The 18,153-nt window shown below is 52.6% G+C and overlaps 1 protein-coding gene across 1 annotated transcript in view; it reads left to right on the top strand.

Moving 5' to 3' along the window:
• The window catches only part of LOC117010225 (Snf2 related CREBBP activator protein), a 74,801-nt gene that overhangs the window by 1,426 nt on the left and 55,222 nt on the right, over nucleotides 1–18,153 (top strand). Inside the window, exons 2-10 of the mRNA XM_033084517.1 lie at nucleotides 1,292–1,477; nucleotides 2,586–2,726; nucleotides 7,413–7,560; nucleotides 8,257–8,315; nucleotides 8,965–9,040; nucleotides 11,513–11,602; nucleotides 14,029–14,124; nucleotides 14,718–15,016; nucleotides 17,968–18,145. Of these exons, the coding sequence (XP_032940408.1) occupies nucleotides 1,322–1,477; nucleotides 2,586–2,726; nucleotides 7,413–7,560; nucleotides 8,257–8,315; nucleotides 8,965–9,040; nucleotides 11,513–11,602; nucleotides 14,029–14,124; nucleotides 14,718–15,016; nucleotides 17,968–18,145 (1,243 nt within the window). The 5' untranslated portion in view covers nucleotides 1,292–1,321. The remainder of the gene's footprint in view (nucleotides 1–1,291; nucleotides 1,478–2,585; nucleotides 2,727–7,412; nucleotides 7,561–8,256; nucleotides 8,316–8,964; nucleotides 9,041–11,512; nucleotides 11,603–14,028; nucleotides 14,125–14,717; nucleotides 15,017–17,967; nucleotides 18,146–18,153) is intronic.

The raw sequence follows: 18,153 nt of genomic DNA, 5'->3' as shown, positions 1-18,153 counted from the left end.
CTGGGAATGGGAGTACTGGTTTGTACTGGGAATGGGCTGGGATGGACTGGGAATGGACTGGGAGGGACTGGGAGAGGAGCCCGGCTGAGATAGCAGAGCAGGCCAGACATGTGAGTGTTAACTGGGAGTACTGGGATGGACTGGAATGGACTGGGAGGGACTGGGAGAGGAGCCCAGCAGAGATTGCAGAGCAGGCCAGACATGTAAGGGTTAACTGGTTATACTGGTTTGTACTGGGAGGGACTGGGATGGACTGGGAGGGACTGGGATGGACTGGGAGAGGAGCCCGGCGGAGATAGCAGAGCAGGCCAGACACGTGAGTGTTAACTGGGAGTACTGGTTTGTACTGGTTATACTGGGAATGGGCTGAGAATGGACTGGGAGGGACTGGGATACACTAAGGGGGGATTGGAACTCACTGGGATGGACTGGGAGAGGAGCCCGGCCGAGATCGCAGAGCAGGCCAGACATGTAAGGGTTAACTGGGAGTACTGGTTTGTACTGGGATGGACTGGGAATGGACTGGGAGGGACTGGGATGGACTGGGATGGACTGGGATGGACTGGGAGAGGAGCCCGGCTGAGATCGCTGAGCAGGCCAGACATGTAAGGGTTAACTGGTTTGTACTGGTTATACTGGGAGGGACTGGGAATGGACTGGGAATGGACTGGGAGAGGAGCCTGGCCGAGATTGCAGAGCAGGCCAGACATGTGAGTTATACTGGGATAAACTGGTTTGTACTGGGATGGACTGGGAGGGACTGGGATGGACTGGGATGGACTGGGATGGACTGGGATGGACTGGGAGGGGATGGGAATGGACTGGGAGGGACTGGGAGAGGAGCCCGGCAGAGATTGCAGAGCAGGCCAGACACGTAAGGGTTAAACTGGTTATACTGGTTATACTGGGAGGGACTGGGAATGGACTGGGAGGGACTGGGAGAGGAGCCCGGCAGAGATCACAGAACAGACCAGACATGTAAGGGTTAACTGGGAATACTGGTTTGTACTGGGAGGGACTGGGAATGGGCTGGGATGGACTGGGATGGGCTGGGAGGGACTGGGATGGACTGGGATGGACTGGGAGGGACTCTCACCCATGTGTGACCTGTCTCTCACCTGTCTCACCTGTCTCACCTGTCTCACCTGTCTCACCTGTGTCTCACCTGTCTCACCTGTCTCACCTGTGTCTCACCTGTGTCTCCCCTGTCTCACCTGTCCCACCTGTGTCTCACCTGTGTCTCACCTGTCTCTCACCTGTCTCACCTGTATCTCACCTGTCCCCCCCACAGGAGGCGGAGGTGGAGCACCGCGTGGCCGAGATGAAGCGCGAGGGGTTCTGGTCCCTGCGCCGCCTGCCCAAGGTGCCGGAGCCGGCGCGGCCCAAGGTGCACTGGGATTACCTGTGCGAGGAGATGCAGTGGCTGGCGGCCGACTTCGCCCAGGAGAGGCGCTGGAAGAGGGGCGTGGCCAGGAAGGTAACGCACCTGGGCACACCTGGGCACGCCTGGGCACACCTGGGAGAAATTACAGAGGAATTTGGACAAAATTTGGGCGAAATTCCGATGATTTTTGGTGTTTTTTTGGTGATTTTTGGGGTTTTTTTGGTGGGTTTTGGGTGTTTTTTGGTTACCTGGAGCACCTGTGGTGGCATCTCAGGTGGGTTTGGAGCTCAGGGCACACCTGGGCACACCTGGGCACACCTGGGAGAAACTAAAGAGGAATCTGGGTGAAATTTGGGTGAAATTCCGATGATTTTTGGTGGTTTTTGGTGGTTTTTTGGTGATTTTTTATCACCTGGGCACACCTGTGGTGGCATCTCAGGTGGGTTTGGACACCTGGTGGAGCTCAGGTGACTCCTGGAGGAGCTCAGGGCACACCTGGGCACACCTGGGGGGAATCTGGGCGAAATTACAATGATTTTTGGTGTTTATTTGGTGGTTTTGGGGTTTTTTTTGATGGTTTTTGGTGGTTTTTTGTTATCTGGGCACACCTGTGGTGGCATCTCAGGTGGGTTTGGACACCTGGAGGAGCTCAGGTGACACCTGGGCACACCTGGGAGAAATTACACAGAAATTTAGAGAAAATTTGGGCAAAATTCTGATGATTTTTGGTGGTTTTTGATGCTTTTTGGTGGTTTTTGGTTACCTGGAGCACCTGTGGTGGCATCTCAGGTGGGTTTGGACACCTGGAGTAGCTCAGGGCACACCTGGGCACACCTGGGCACACCTGGGGGAAATCTGGGTGAAATTCCAGTGATTTTTGGTGGTTTTTTGGTGTTTTTTGTTGATTTTTGGTGGTTTTTGGTTACCTGGGCACACCTGTGGTGGCATCTCAGGTGGGTTTGGACACCTGGAGGAGCTCAGGTGACACCTGGGCACACCTGGGAGGAATCTGAGTAAAATTCCAACAAAATTTGGGCGAAATTCCGATGATTTTTGGTGGTTTTTTGATGTTTTTTGGTGATTTTTCATCACCTGTGTCTCACCTGTCTCACCTGTCTCACCTGTGTCTCACCTGTCCCACCTGTCTCACCTGTCACTCACCTATCTCACTTGTCCCTCACCTGTCCCTCACGTGTCGCAGGTGGTGCGCATGGTGATGCGGCACCACGAGGAGCAGCGGCAGCGCCAGGAGCGCGCCAAGCGGGAGGAGCAGGCCAAGCTGCGCCGCGTGGCCGCCGCCATCGCCCGCGAGGTGCGCCACTTCTGGAGCAGCGTCGAGAAGGTACCTGGGACACCTGGGGACACCTGGGGACACCTGGGCACACCTGGGACACACCTGGGCACACCTGGGGACAGCTGAGCTCACCTGGGGACACCTGGGGACACCTGGGCACACCTGGGGGGAGTTAAACACACCTGGGCACACCTGGGCACACCTGGGGACAGCTGGGGACAGCTGGGGACAGCTGAGCTCACCTGGGATACACCTGAGCTCACCTGGGATACACCTGGGCACACCTGGGCACACCTGGGCACACCTGGCATCACTGGGTGCCCTTTGATGACCAATGATGGCCGTTGATTACCAATAATGGCCATTGATGATCAAGGATGGCCGTTGATGACTGATGATGGCCATTGATGACCAGTGATGACCAGTGGTGGCCATTAATTACCAGTAATGACCAGTGATGGGTATTAATTACCAATAATGACCGATGAGTGCCCATTGATGACCGATGATAGCCATTGATGACCCCCAATGACCATTGATGATCTCCAATGACCATCCATGATCTCCAATGACCATTGATGACCCCCAATGACCATTGATGACCATCCATGATCTCCAATGACCATTGATGACCCCCAATGACCATTGATGACCATCCATGATCTCCAATGACCATTGATGACCACCCATGATCTCCAATGACCATTGATGACCCCCAATGACCATTGATGACCATCCGTGACCACCAATGACCACAATGACCATTATTGACCAATGATGAACATTGGTGACCTCCAATGACCGCTGGGTGCCCAGTGATGACCATTGATGACCCCCAATGACCATTGATAACCATCCATGACCACAAATGACCATGGATGACCACTGATGACCAATGATGACCAGTGATAGCCATCGATGACCATTGATGACCCCCAGTGACCATTGAATACCATCCATGATGTCCAGCGACCATTGATGACCCCCAATGACCATTGATGATCTCCAATGATTGTTGATGACCATGGAAGACTCCCAATGACCGTTGATGACCATTGATGACCCCGAATGATCATTGATGACCATTAATGATCTCCAATGACCGTTGATGATCCTCCGTGATGTTCAGTGACCACTGATGACCATCCATGACCACAAATGACTGTGGATGACTATTGATGACCAATGATGACCCCTGATAGCCATTGATGACCTTCAATGACCATTGATGACACTCCATGACCACTAATGACCACTGGGTGCCCAGTGATGACCCCCAATGACCATTGATGCCCCCGATGACTGTTGATGACCATTGATGACCATCCATGATGACCAATGATCACTGCGTGTCCATTGATGACCATTGTTGACCACCAATAACTATTGATGACCATCAGTGACCATGGATGACCCCCAATGACCACTGATGACCATCCATGATCTGCACTGACCGTTGATGACTCTCCATGACCACTAATGATAATTGATGAGCATTGATGACCCCCAATGACCGTTGATGATCTCCAATGACCATTGATGAGCCACAATGACCATTGATGATCATCCATGATGTCCAATGACCATTGATGACCGTCCATGACCACCAATGACCACTGGGTTCCCATTGATGATTACCAATGACCGTTGGTGACCACCAATGACCAGCAATGACCACCAATGAATATTGATGACTGCTGATGACCATTGATGACCATTAATGATCTCCAATGACCATTGATGACAATTGGTGACCCCCCATGACCATTGATGACCATCTGTGACCTGCAATAACCACTGGGTGCCCATTGATGACCCCCAATGACCATTGATGACCATCAATGACCCCCCAATGACCACTGTGTGCTCAGTCATGGTTGTTAATGAATCCCAATGACTGTTAATGACCATTAATGATCATTAATAATCCCTAGTGACCACTGGGTGCCCATTAGTGACCATTAATGACCATTAACGGACCCCAATGACCATTGAGTTCCCAGTGGTGCTCATTAATGATCATTAATGATTATTAATGACTCCCAATGACCTCTGCGTACTTATTGATGACCATTAATGAACACTAATGACCATTAATGACAATTAATGACCACTGGATGCCCCGTGATGACCATTAATGACCGTTAATGACCATTAATGACCCCCAATGACCGTTGGGTGCCCAGTGATGACCATTAATGACTGTTAATGACCATTAATGACCCCCAGTGACCACTGGATGCCCAGTGATGACCATTAATGACTGTTAATGACTGTTAATGGCCATTAATGACCCCCTGTGACCCCTGGATGCCCAGTAGTGATTATTAATGACCATTAATGACTGTTAATGATCCCCTATGACCATTAACGACCCCCAATGACCATTAATGACCATTAATGACCACTGGTTGCCCAGTGATGACCATTAATGACCATTAATGACCGTTAATAATCATTAATGATCGTTAATGACTCCCAATGACCGTTGAGTGCCCAGTGATGACCATTAATGACCGTTAATGACCACTAATGACCACTAACGATTGTTAATGACTATTAATGGTCATTAATGACTCTCAAAGAGCATTAATGATCTCTGGGTGCCTAGTGATGACCATTAATGACTGTTAGTGACCGTTAATGGCCTTTAATGACCCCCAATGACCATTGAATATCCAGTGATGATCATTAATGACCATTAATGACTGTGAATGACCGTTAATGACCATTAACGACCCCCAATGACCATTAATGACCATTAATGACCACTGGTTGCCCAGTGATGACCAATAATGACCATTAATGACTGTTGATGACCATTAATGACCCCCAATGACCATTGGATGCCTATTGATGACCATTAATGACTATTAATGACCATTAATGGCCGATAATGACCCCCAATGACCATTGAGTACCCAGTGATGACCATTAATGACTATTAATGACCGTTAATGGCCAATGATGACCCCCAATGACCATTGATGACCATTGATGATCTGCAATGACCCTTGATGACCAATGATGAACATTGGTGACCCCAAATGACCACTGGTTGCCCATTGATGACCATTGATGATCGCCAACGACCATGGATGACCCCCAATGACCATTGATGACCGCCAATGACTATTGATGACCATTGATGACCATCCATGATGTCCAAAGACCATTGATGACCATCCATGACCACCAATGTCCATGGATGGCCACTGATGATCAGTGATGACCATTGGTGCCCTTTGATGACCAATGATGGCCATTGATGACCGACAATGACCCTCAATGGTTTCCAATGACCATTAATGACCCCTAATAGCCACTGGGTGCCCATTGGTGGCCATTGATGACCAATGATGATCTCCAATGATCATTGATGACCATTGATGACTCCAATGACCACTGGGTGCACAGTGATGACCATTAATGTCTGTTAATGACCATTAATGACCATTAATGACCCTCAATGACCACTGGGTTCTCAGTGATGACTATTAATGACTGTTAATTACTGTTAATGACCATTAATGACCATTAATGACCCCCAATGACCCTTGGTTGCCCAGTGATGACCATTAATGACTATTAATGACTGGTAATAACCATTAATGACCACTAGTGGCCACCAATGACCACTGGGTGCTTATTAATGACCATTAATGACCATCAATGACTGTTAACGACCCCCAATGACCATTAATGACTGTTAATGACTGTTAACGACCCCCAATGACCATTAATGACCCCCAATGACCATTAGTGACCATCAATGACTGTTAATGATCCCCTATGACCATTAATGAATGCTTATGACCCCCAATGACCATTAATGACCATTGGTTGCCCAATGATGACCATTAATGACTGTTAATGGCCCCCAATGACCAGTGGATGCACAGTGATGACCATTAATGACTGTTAATGATCATTAATGACCCCCAATCATCTCCAATGACCAATAATGACCATTAATGACTCCCTATGACCATTGGGTGCCTAGTGATTACCATTAATGACTGTTAATGACCGTTAATGACCATTAATGACCCCCAATGATCATTAATGACCACTGGTTGCCCAGTGATGACCAATAATGACCTTTTATGACCATTAATGAACTCCAATGACCATTGGGTGCCCAGTGATGACCATTAATGGCTACTAATGATTGTTAATGACTCTTAATGACCGTTAGTAACCACCAGTGACCACTGGATGCTTATTGACAACCATTAATGACCATCAATGACTGTTAACGACCCCCAATGACCATTATTGACCGTTGATGGCCATTAATGACCATTAATGACTGTTAATGATCCGCAATGACCATTAATGAATGCTAATGACCCTTAATGACCATTAATGACCATTGGTTGTCTAGTGTTGACCATTAATGACTATTAATGACCCCGAATGACCATTGAGTGCCCAGTGGTGACCATTAATGACTGTTAATGATTATTAATGACTCCAAATGACCTCTGGGTACTTACTGATGACCATTAATGACTATTAATGACCATTAATGACTCCCAATGACTATTAATGACCACTGGTTGCCCAGTGATGACCATTAATGACGATTAATGACCTCTGGTTGCCCAGTGATGACCATTAATGACTATTAATGACCATTAATGATCATTAATGACCATTAATGACTCCTGGGTCCCCATGGCCGCCCCCCAGGTGCCCCCCAGGTGACCCAGGTGTGTCTCACCCGCGCAGGTGGTGCAGTTCAAGCAGCAGTCGCGGCTGGAGGAGAAGCGGAAGAAGGCGCTGGACCTGCAGCTGGATTTCATCGTGGGGCAGACGGAGCGCTACTCGGACCTGCTGAGCCGCAGCCTCAACGCGCCCCGGGGGCTCACCTGCGCAGGTGAGGCACACCTGGGGGGGCTGGGTACACCTGGGCACACCTGGGCACACCTGGGTACACCTGGGTACACCTGGGGGGCTGGGTACACCTGGGCACACCTGGGCACACCTGGGCACACCTGGGGGGCTGGGGGCACCTGGGGGGGCTGGGGGGTTGAGCCGCAGCCTCAACGCGCCCCGGGGGCTCACCTGGGCAGGTGAGGCACACCTGGGTACACCTGGGCACACCTGGGCACACCTGGGGGGACTGGGTACACCTGGGGGTACCTACTGAGCCATGGGGGCTCACCTGTATGAGTGAGACACACCTGGGCACACCTGGGCACACCTGGGGGTACCTGGGAGTTCCCACTGAGCCACAGGGGCTCACCTGTACAGGTGAGACACACCTGGGGGGGGTGGGCACACCTGGGCACACCTGGGTACACCTGGGCACACCTGGGCACACCTGGGGGTACCTACTGAGCCATGGGGGCTCACCTGTACAGGTGAGGCACACCTGGGCACACCTGGGTGGGTTTGGGCTCACCTGGGGGATCACCTGGAGGTGTGTGGGGTCACCTGAGGGGTTTGTGGGCACCTGTGGCAGTTCAGGGGTCACCTGTGGGTGCCCAGGTCTCACCTGTGCCCACCTGTGCCCACCTGAGCTCACCTGTGCTCACCTGTGCTCACCTGTGCCCACCTGTTTCTGTTCCAGCCTCAGCCGAGGGCCCCCCCCGGCCCCTGGGGGAGCTGCTGGGCTCCCTGCCCCCACAGGTAACAACACCCCTCACCTGTCCCCAAATCACCTGTGTCACCTGTGTGTCACCTGTGTGTCACCTGTGTCTCACCTGTCTCACCTGTGTCTCACCTGTCTCACCTGTGTCTCACCTGTCTCTCACCTGTCTCACCTGTGTCTCACCTGTGTCTCACCTGTGTTTCACCTGTCTCACCTGTGTCTCACCTGTCTCACCTGTGTCTCACCTGTCTCACCTGTGTCTCACCTGTCTCACCTGTCTCACCTGTGTCTCACCTGTCTCACCTGTGTCTCACCTGTGTCTCACCTGTCTCACCTGTGTCTCACCTGTGTCTCACCTGTGTGTCACCTGTGTGTCACCTGTGTCTCACCTGTCTCACCTGTGTCTCACCTGTCTCTCACCTGTCTCACCTGTCTCACCTGTGTCTCACCTGTCTCACCTGTCTCACCTGTGTCTCACCTGTGTCTCACCTGTCTCACCTGTCTCACCTGTGTCTCACCTGTGTCTCACCTGTCTCACCTGTGTCTCACCTGTGTCTCCCGTGTCTCACCTGTGTCTCACCTGTCTCACCTGTCTGATCTCACCTGTGTCTCTCTCACCTGTCCCTGTCTCTCCCCTGTCTCACCTGTCCCTCTCTCACCTGTCTCTCTCTCTCTCACCTGTCCCAGGTACTTCGCCGTGACCCCGCCCCGCCCTGGGGTCCCCGCGAGGACGACGACGAATTCACGGCTGAGGAGGAGGAGGGTGAGGGGGGAGGGGACAGGGACACCTGAGGGACAGGGACACACCTGAGGGACAGGGACACACCTGAGGGACAGGGACACACCTGGGGGGAGGGGACAGGGACACATCTGGGGGACAGGGACACACCTGAGGGGAGGGGACAGTGACACCTGGGGAGGACATTTGGGTCAGATTTGGGGACATTTCAGGACAATTTGAGTGGATTTGGGGCCATTTTGGGACATTTCAGGTGACACTTGGTGACATTTTAGTGACATTTCTGTCTCCAGGTGGGGACGAGGAGGACACAAGTGACATTTAGTGACACTTCATGATATTTGGTGACGTTAAATGACATTGTTCTGTCCCCAGGTGAGGACCAGGAGGACACTGATGACATTAAGTGACATTTCAGGTGACATTTGGTGACATTTAATGACATTTGTCACATTACAGATGAGGATGAGGAGGACACTGATGACATTTAATGACATTTTAGTGACATTTGGTGACATTTTTGTCCCTAGGGGAGGATGAGGAGGACACTGATGACGTTTAGTGATACTTGGTGACATTTAATGACATTTTAGTGACATTTAATGACATTTCAGGTGACATTTTGTGACATTTTGGTGTCCCTGGATGAGAACCAGGAGGACACTGATGACACTGAGTACATTTTAGTGACACTTGGTGACATTTGTGACATTTCAGGTGACATTTAATGACATTTTGGGTACATTTAATGACACTTTGGTGCCCAGGTGAGGACCAGGAGGACACTGATGACATTTCAGGTGACATTTGGTGACATTTTTGTGTCCCCAGGTGAGGATGAAGAGGACACTGGTGACATTGGGTGACATTTAATGACATTTCAGGTGACATTTTGTGACATTTAATGACATTAAATGACAATATTCTGTCTCTAGGTGAGGGTGAGGAGCACACAGGTGACATTTAATGACATTTGGTGACATTTGTGTGTCCCCAGGTGAGGATGAAGAGGACACTTGGTGACATTTAATGACAATTTAGTGACATTTCAGGTGACATTTTAGTAACATTTTTGTCCCCAGGTGAGGATGAGGAGGACACTGATGACATTGGGTGACATTTAATGACATTTGTGACATTTCAGGTGACATTTAGTGACATTTTTAATGACATTTCTGTCCCCAGGTGAGCACCAGGAGGACACTGGGGACACTTGGTGACATTAATGACATTTTAGTGACATTTGTGACATTTCAGGTGACATTTAATGACATCTCAAGTGACATTTCTATCCCTAGGTGAGGACAAGGAGGACACTGGGGACATTTCAGGTGACATTTGGTGACAGTAAATGACATTTGTAACATTCCAGGTGAGGACAAGGAGGATACTGAGAACTTTGGGTGACATTTAATGACATTTCAGGTGACATTTGGTGACATTTCTGTTTCCAGGTGAGGACGAGGAGGACACAGGTGACATTTCAGGTGACATTTGGTGACATTTTTGTGTCCCCAGGTGAGGACCAGGAGGACACTGATGACATTAAGTGACATTTCAGGTGACATTTGGTGACATTTAATGACATTTGTCACATTCTAGGTGAGGATGAGGAGGACACTGATGACATTTAGTGACATTTAATGACATTTAATGACATTTTAGTGACATTTAATGACATTTCAGGTGACATTTGGTGACATTTTGGTGTCCCCAGGTGAGGACAAGGAGGACACTGATGACACTGAGTACATTTTAGTGACACTTGGTGACATTTGTGACATTTCAGGTGACATTTAATGACATTTTGGGTACATTTAATGACACTTTGGTGCCCAGGTGAGGACCAGGAGGACACTGATGACATTTCAGGTGACATTTGGTGACATTTTTGTGTCCCCAGGTGAGGATGAAGAGGACACTGGTGACATTGGGTGACATTTAATGACATTTCAGGTGACATTGGGTGACATTTAATGACATTAAATGACAGTATTCTGTCTCTAGGTGAGGGTGAGGAGGACACTGGTGACATTGAATGACACTTTATGACATTTTGTGACATTTTAGTGACATTTTTATGTCCCCAGGTGAGGATGAGGAGGACACTGATGACATTTAGTGACGTTTAATGACATTTCAGGTGACATTTAATGACATTTCAGGTGACATTTATGATGTTTCAGGTGACATTTCTGTCCCCAGGTGAGGATGAGGAGGACACAGGTGACATTTAATGATGTTTCAGGTGACCTTAGATGACATTTCAGGTGACATTTTTGACATTTTAGTGACATTTTTGTGTCCCCAGATGAGGATGAGGAGGACACTGATGACGTTCAGTGACACTTGGTGACATTTAATGACATTTAATGATATTTTAGTGACATTTAGTGATATTTGGAGACATTTTTGTGTCCCCAGGTGGGGATGAGGAGGACACTGATGATTTCAGGTGACATTTATTGACATTTGGTGACATTTTTGTGTCCCCAGGTGAGGACGAGGAGGACACGATCGCGGCCCAGGAGCGCCTGGAGGGCGACATCGATCACCAACAGGAGCTGGATGAGCTGGCCAGGGAGGGTGAGAGAAATATAAATAAAATATCCAAAATTTAACCCAAAATATCCAAAATCCATCCCACAATCATCAGCAGGAGCTGGATGAGCTGGCCAGGGAGGGTAAAAAACCCCAAAATATCCAAATTTAACCCAAAATTTACCCCAAAATCCATCCCACAATTATTAGCAGGAGCTGGATGAGCTGGCCAGGGAGGGTGAGAGAAAAACCCAAAATATCCAAAATTTAACCCAAAATAGAACCCAAAATAACCCAAAATCACCCCCAAAAATCCCCAAAAAATCCCAAATTCACCCCAAAATTCAACCCCAAAATGTCCCAAATTTACCCCAAAATCCATCCCAGAATCATCAGCAGGAGCTGGATGAGCTGGCCAGGGAGGGTAAAAAACCCCAAAAAAACCCAAATTTAACCCAAAATATCCAAAATTCATCCCACAATCATCAGCAGGAGCTGGGTGAGCTGGCCAGGGAGGGTGAGAGAAAAACCCAAAATATCCAAAATTTACCCCAAAATTCACCCCAAAATAGAACCCAGAATCACCAGCAGGAGCTGGATGAGCTGGCCAGGGAGGGTAAAAAACCCCAAAATATCCAAAATTTACCCCAAAATTTACCCCAAAATCCATCCCCAAATCATCAGCAGGAGCTGGACGAGCTGACCAGGGAGGGTGAGCAAAATAAAACCTGAAATATCCAAAATTTACCCCAAAATATCCAAAATCCATCCCCAAATCATCAACAGGAGCTGGATGAGCTGGCCAGGGAAGGTAAAAAATCCCAAAATATCCAAAATTTACCCCAAAATTCACCCCAAAATATAACTCAGAATCATCAGCAGGAGGTGGATGAGCTGGCCAGGGAAGGTGAGACCCAAAAAACATCCTAAAATATCCAAAATTTACCCCAAAATTCACCCCAAAATCCATCCCAGAATCATCAGCAGGAGCTGGATGAGCTGGCCAGGGAAGGTAAAAAACCCCAAAATATCCAAAATTTACCCCAAAATCCACCCCAGAATCATCAACGGGAGCTGGATGAGCTGGCCAGGGAGGGTGAGAAAAATAAAACCCAAAATATCCAAAATTTAACCCAAAAACTGTCCCCAAATCATCAGCAGGAGCTGGATGAGCTGGCCAGGGAAGGTGAGAAAAATAAAACCTAAAATATCCAAAATTTACCCCAAAATAGAACCCAAAATAGAACCCAAAATAACCCAAAATCACCCCCCAAAAAATCCCCAAAAAATCCCAAATTCACCCCAAGAAATCCCAAAATATCTCAAATTCACCCCAAAATCCATCCCAGAATCATCAACAGGAGTTGGATGAACTGGCCAAGGAGAGTGAGACAAAAAAAACCAAATTTACCCCAAAATTACCGCAAAAAATCCCAAATTCACCCCAAAATCACCAAAAAAATTCCAAAATCCCCCAAAATAACCCAAAATTTACCCCAAAAAATCCCAAAATATCTCAAATTCACCCTAAAATCCATCCCAGAATCATCAGCAGGAGCTGGATGAGCTGGCCAGGGAAGGTAAAAAAACCCAAAATATCCAAAATTTAACCCAAAATTTACCCCAAAATGCAGCCCAGGTGTCCCCAGGTGTTCTCAGGTGTGACCCAGGTGCCCCCAGGTGTTCCCCAGGTGTGTCCAGGTGTTCTCCAGATGGCCCCAGGTGTGCTCAGGTGCCCCCAGCTGCATTCAGGTACCCCCAGGTGTTCCCCAGGTGTGTTCAGGTATCCCCAGGTGCCCCCAGGTGTGTCACAGGTGTGTCACAGGTGTGTCACAGGTAACCCAGGTGTGTTCAGGTATTCCTCAGGTGCTCCCAGCTGTGTCTCAGGTGTGACCCAGGTGTTCCCCAGGTGTGTTCAGGTACCCCCAGGTGCCCCCAGGTGTGTCCCAGCTGTTCCCCAGGTGTCCCCAGGTACCCCCAGGTGTGACCCAGGTGTGTTCAGGTGCCCCCAGGTAGCTCAGGTGTGCTCAAGTGTTCCCCAGATGTGTCTCAGTTGTGTTCTAGGTGCTCCCCAGGTAACCCAGGTGATTGTCAGGTGTGTCCCAGCGGTTCCCCAGGTGTTCCCCAGGTAGCACAGCTGTATCTCTGGTGTGTCCCAGGTGCACTGAGGTGTCCCCAGGTGTTCTCTAGATGCCCCCAGGTGTGACCCAGGTGTCGTCCAGGTGTTCCCCAGGTGTGTTCAGGTGCCCCAGGTGATCTCAGGTGTTCCCCAGGTGCCCCCAGTTGTGACCCAGTTGTGTTCAGGTGTCCCCCAGGTGTGACCCAGGTGTGTTCAGGTGCCCCCAGGTGATCCCAGGTGTGTTTAGGTGTTCCCCAGGTGTGACCCAGTTGTGTTCAGGTGTTCCCCAGGTGTCCCCAGCTGTTCCCCAGGTATATTCAGGTGTCCCCAGGTGATCCCAGGTGTGTTCCAGGTGCGCTGCCCATGGAGGAGCTGCTCCAGCGTTACCGCGGCGCCTTCACCGACTCCGACTGCGACTCCGCCCCCGCCGCCAGCAGCACCCGCTCAGGTGAGACACCTGTACAGGTGTGAACAGGTGTGTGTTACCTGTACAGGTGTGCTCTAAACCCCGCTCAGGTGAGACACCTGGCACAGGTGTGTGTGTTACCTGTACAGGTGTGTGTGTTACCTGTGTGTTACCTGGGCAGGTGTGCTCTAAACCCCACTCAGGTGAGACACCTGTACAGGTGTGTGTGTGTGTGTGTGTGTGTGTGTGTGTTACCTGTACAGGTGTGTGTGTGTGTGTTACCTGTACAGGTGTGTGTGTGTTACCTGTGCAGGTGTGCTCTAAACCCCGCTCAGGTGAGACACCTGGGAACAGGTGTGTGTGTGTGTTACCTGTGCAGGTGTGAACAGGTGTGGGTGTGTCTCTGCAGGTGTACCCAGGTGCCCCAACACCTCTCCAGGTGTGCTCAGGTGTGCTGTGCACCTGTCCAGGTGTGCTATAAACCCCACAGGTGTGCTGTACACCTGCCCAGGTGTGCTATAGAACCTCCAGGTGTGCCATACACCTGCCCAGGTGTGCCCAGATGTGCTCTACACCTGTCCAGGTGCACCCATCTCCCCCCCCACCCCTCCCTGACCTCACCTGTCCGTCCCCAGACTCACCTGGCGGCGACTCGGAGGAGGAGGAGGACGACGACGACGACAGCGACGACGACGAGGACGACGACGACGACGAGGCCGACGACGAGGACGAGGAGGAGGAGGGGGAGGGGCAGGAGGGCGGGGGAGGGGCGCCAGGTGAGCCCGGAGGGGGCTCGGCCCCGCCCGCCGCGCCCGCCCAGGTGAGCCCCGCCCCGGCCGCGCCCGCGGGCCCCGCCCCCAAGAAGGAGATCAGCGACATCGCGGCGGCCGCGGAGAGCCTGCAGCCCAAGGGGTACACGCTGGCCACGACGCAGGTAACGCACCTGGGCACACCTGAGGGCATGTTAGATACACCTGGGTGCACCTGGGATACACCTGGGGACAGGTCAGATACAGGTGGGGACAGCTGGGGACGTGTGGGATACACCTGAGCAGGGTCACAGCCTCCAGCCCAAGGGGTACATGCTGGCCACGACACAGGTGAGCTCACCTGGGCACACCTGGGGATACCTGAGATACACCTGGGGACAGCTGAGCACACCTGGGGACACCTGGGATACACCTGGTCAGGGTCACAGCCTCCAGCCCAAGGGGTACATGCTGGCCACGACACAGGTGAGCTCACCTGGGGATACCTGGGGACATGTTAGATACACCTGGGCACACCTGGGCACACCTGGGCAGGGTCACAGCCTCCAGCCCAAGGGGTACACGCTGGCCACGACACAGGTGAGCTCACCTGGGGACACCTGGGGACACCTGAGATACACCTGGGCACACCTGGGGACAGCTGGGGACAGGTCAGATACACCTGGGATACACCTGGGGACAGCTGGGGACACCTGGGCACACTTGGGCCCACCTGGGCACAGCTGGGGACATGTTAGATACACCTGGGTACACCTGGGATACACCTGGGGACACCTGGGATACACCTGGGGACAGCTGGGGACAGCTGGGATATACAGTAATTTCACGAATACAAGCCGCACCAATTTGACCAAAATTTTGGTGGAAACCCGCAAGTGCGGCCAATATTCCGGGGCGGCTAATCTATTAACAAAATTCTAAAAGCTGCCAACACGGAAGTGAGAGCCCGCGGCAGCCCCAAGCCAAGCTGGAGCCCGGCCGGCCCCGGCAGAGGTGGGAAAGCCTGGCAGAGGCGGGGCCAGCAGTGTGGGGGGCGGGCGGCAGAGCCTGAGCCAGCAGGGCGGGGCAGGGAGGGCGGCAGAGCCTGAGCCAGCATGGCGGGGGAGCCCGGGAGAACTGGGGCTAGCAGTGCAGGGGAGCATGGCAGAAGCAGGAAGGCCGACGGGTGGGGCTGCCTGGCAGCGGGGGAAGCCCAGCAGAATCGGGGCCAGCAGCGTGGGGGAGCCCGGCGGTGCGGGGGCCTGCAGTGCCGGCCAGGGCGAGGAAACGCGGCGGCGGTGCAGACGGGAGGGGGCGGCCGGCGAGCCTGGTGGCGGCGGCGGCAGCCCTGCCGGCGGGGCGAGCGAAAGCGCCGCCGCTCGCGAAAGCGCCGCCGCGAGCCGCGAACCGCGAGCCGCGAGCCGCGAGCCGCGAACCGCGAACCGCGAACCGCGAGCCGCGAACCGCGAGCCGCGAAAGCGCCGCCGCGAGCCGCGAAAGCGCCGCCGCGAGCCGCGAACCGCGAGCCGCGAACCGCGAGCCGCGAGCCGCGAACCGCGAGCCGCGAAAGCGCCGCGGGGCGGGCGCGGCGCGGGGCGGGCGCGGCGCTCGCGAGGCGCGGCGCGGGGCGAGCGAAAGCGGCAGCGGGGCGGACGGCGAGCCCGGCGGCGGCAGCCCTGCCAGCCGGGTGAGCGAACGCGGCAGCGGGGCGGTGCTGACGGGAGAGGGGGGCCAGCGAGCCCGGCGGTGGCGGCAGCACCACCCGGCCAGCCCCGCCGAGCCGTGGCGCTGAGCTGGGCCACCCGGCCCCGTCGGCAACCATGAGCGGGCCGAGCCTTCCTGGCCCCGCCCCGAGCCAGTAAAGCCCGCTATGCCGCGATCCTGTTACTAATTGGCCAATTTGTGAAAGCTGCGCACGGATTCTCGCGACGAACGAAAGTGCGGCTAATATTCGGGGTGCGGCTTATCTATTGACAAAGACAGCAACATTGTCGAGGCACCGGGGGTGCGGCTTATAATCCGTGCGGCTTGTATTCGTGAAACTACTGTACCTGGGATACACCTGGGGATACCTGGGGGCAGGTCAGATACACCTGGGCACACCTGGGCAGAGTCACAGCCTCCAGCCCAAGGGGTACACGCTGGCAACAACACAGGTAACACACCTGGGGACATGTTAGATACACCTGGGGATACCTGGGATACACCTGGGCACACCTGGGGACACCTGGGTATACCTGGGCACACCTGTGCACACCTGGGCACACCTGGGGATACCTGGGGATACCTGGGGGCACCTGGGCACACCTGGGGGCACCTGGGGACATGTGGGATACACCTGAGCAGGGTCACAGCCTCCAGCCCAAGGGGTACACGCTGGCCACGACACAGGTGAGCTCACCTGGGCACACCTGGGGATACCTGGGATACACCTGGGGGGACCTGAGATACACCTGGGGACACCTGGGGGCAACTGGGCACACCTGGGGTACACCTGGGGACAGGTCAGATACGCCTGGGGACAACTGGGGACATGTTAGATACACCTGGGTACACCTGGGACACACCAAGGGACAGGTCAGGTACACCTGTGATACACCTGGGGGACATGTTAGATACACCTGGGTACACCTGTGATACACCTGGGTACACCTGGGTACACCTGGGGACATGTTAGATACATGTGGGGACACCTGTGATACACCTAGGATACATCTGGGGGCACCTGGGGATACCTGGGGTACACCTGGATACACCTGTGGTGCATTTGTGACTCATCTGTGACTCACCTGTGACTGATTGACCTGTGACTCACCTGTCTCACCTGTGTCTCACCTGTGTCTCACCTGTCTCACCTGTCTCACCTGTATCTCACCTGTGTCTCACCTGTGTCTCACCTGTCTCACCTGTCTCACCTGTATCTCACCTGTATCTCACCTGTGTCTCACCTGTGTCTCACCTGTGTCTCACCTGTCTCACCTGTGTCTCACCTGTGTCTCACCTGTCTCACCTGTGTCTCACCTGTGTCTCACCTGTCTCACCTGTCTGATCTCACCTGTCTCACCTGTCTGATCTCACCTGTCTCACCTGTGTGTATCTCACCTGTCTCTCCTGTACCTGTATCTCCCGTGCCCAGGTGAAGACGCCCATCCCGCACCTGCTGCGGGGCACGCTCCGCGAGTACCAGCACATCGGGCTGGACTGGCTGGTGACCATGTACGAGAAGAAACTCAACGGGATCCTGGCCGACGAGATGGGGCTGGGCAAAACCATCCAAACAATATCACTGCTGGCTCACCTGGCCTGCGAGAAAGGTACACCT

The sequence above is a fragment of the Catharus ustulatus genome, chromosome 40, assembly GCF_009819885.2.
Source record: "Catharus ustulatus isolate bCatUst1 chromosome 40, bCatUst1.pri.v2, whole genome shotgun sequence".
NCBI lineage: Eukaryota > Metazoa > Chordata > Aves > Passeriformes > Turdidae > Catharus > Catharus ustulatus.
Note: the sequence above shows the minus strand (reverse complement) of the source record. Positions and strands in the feature narration are given on the sequence as shown.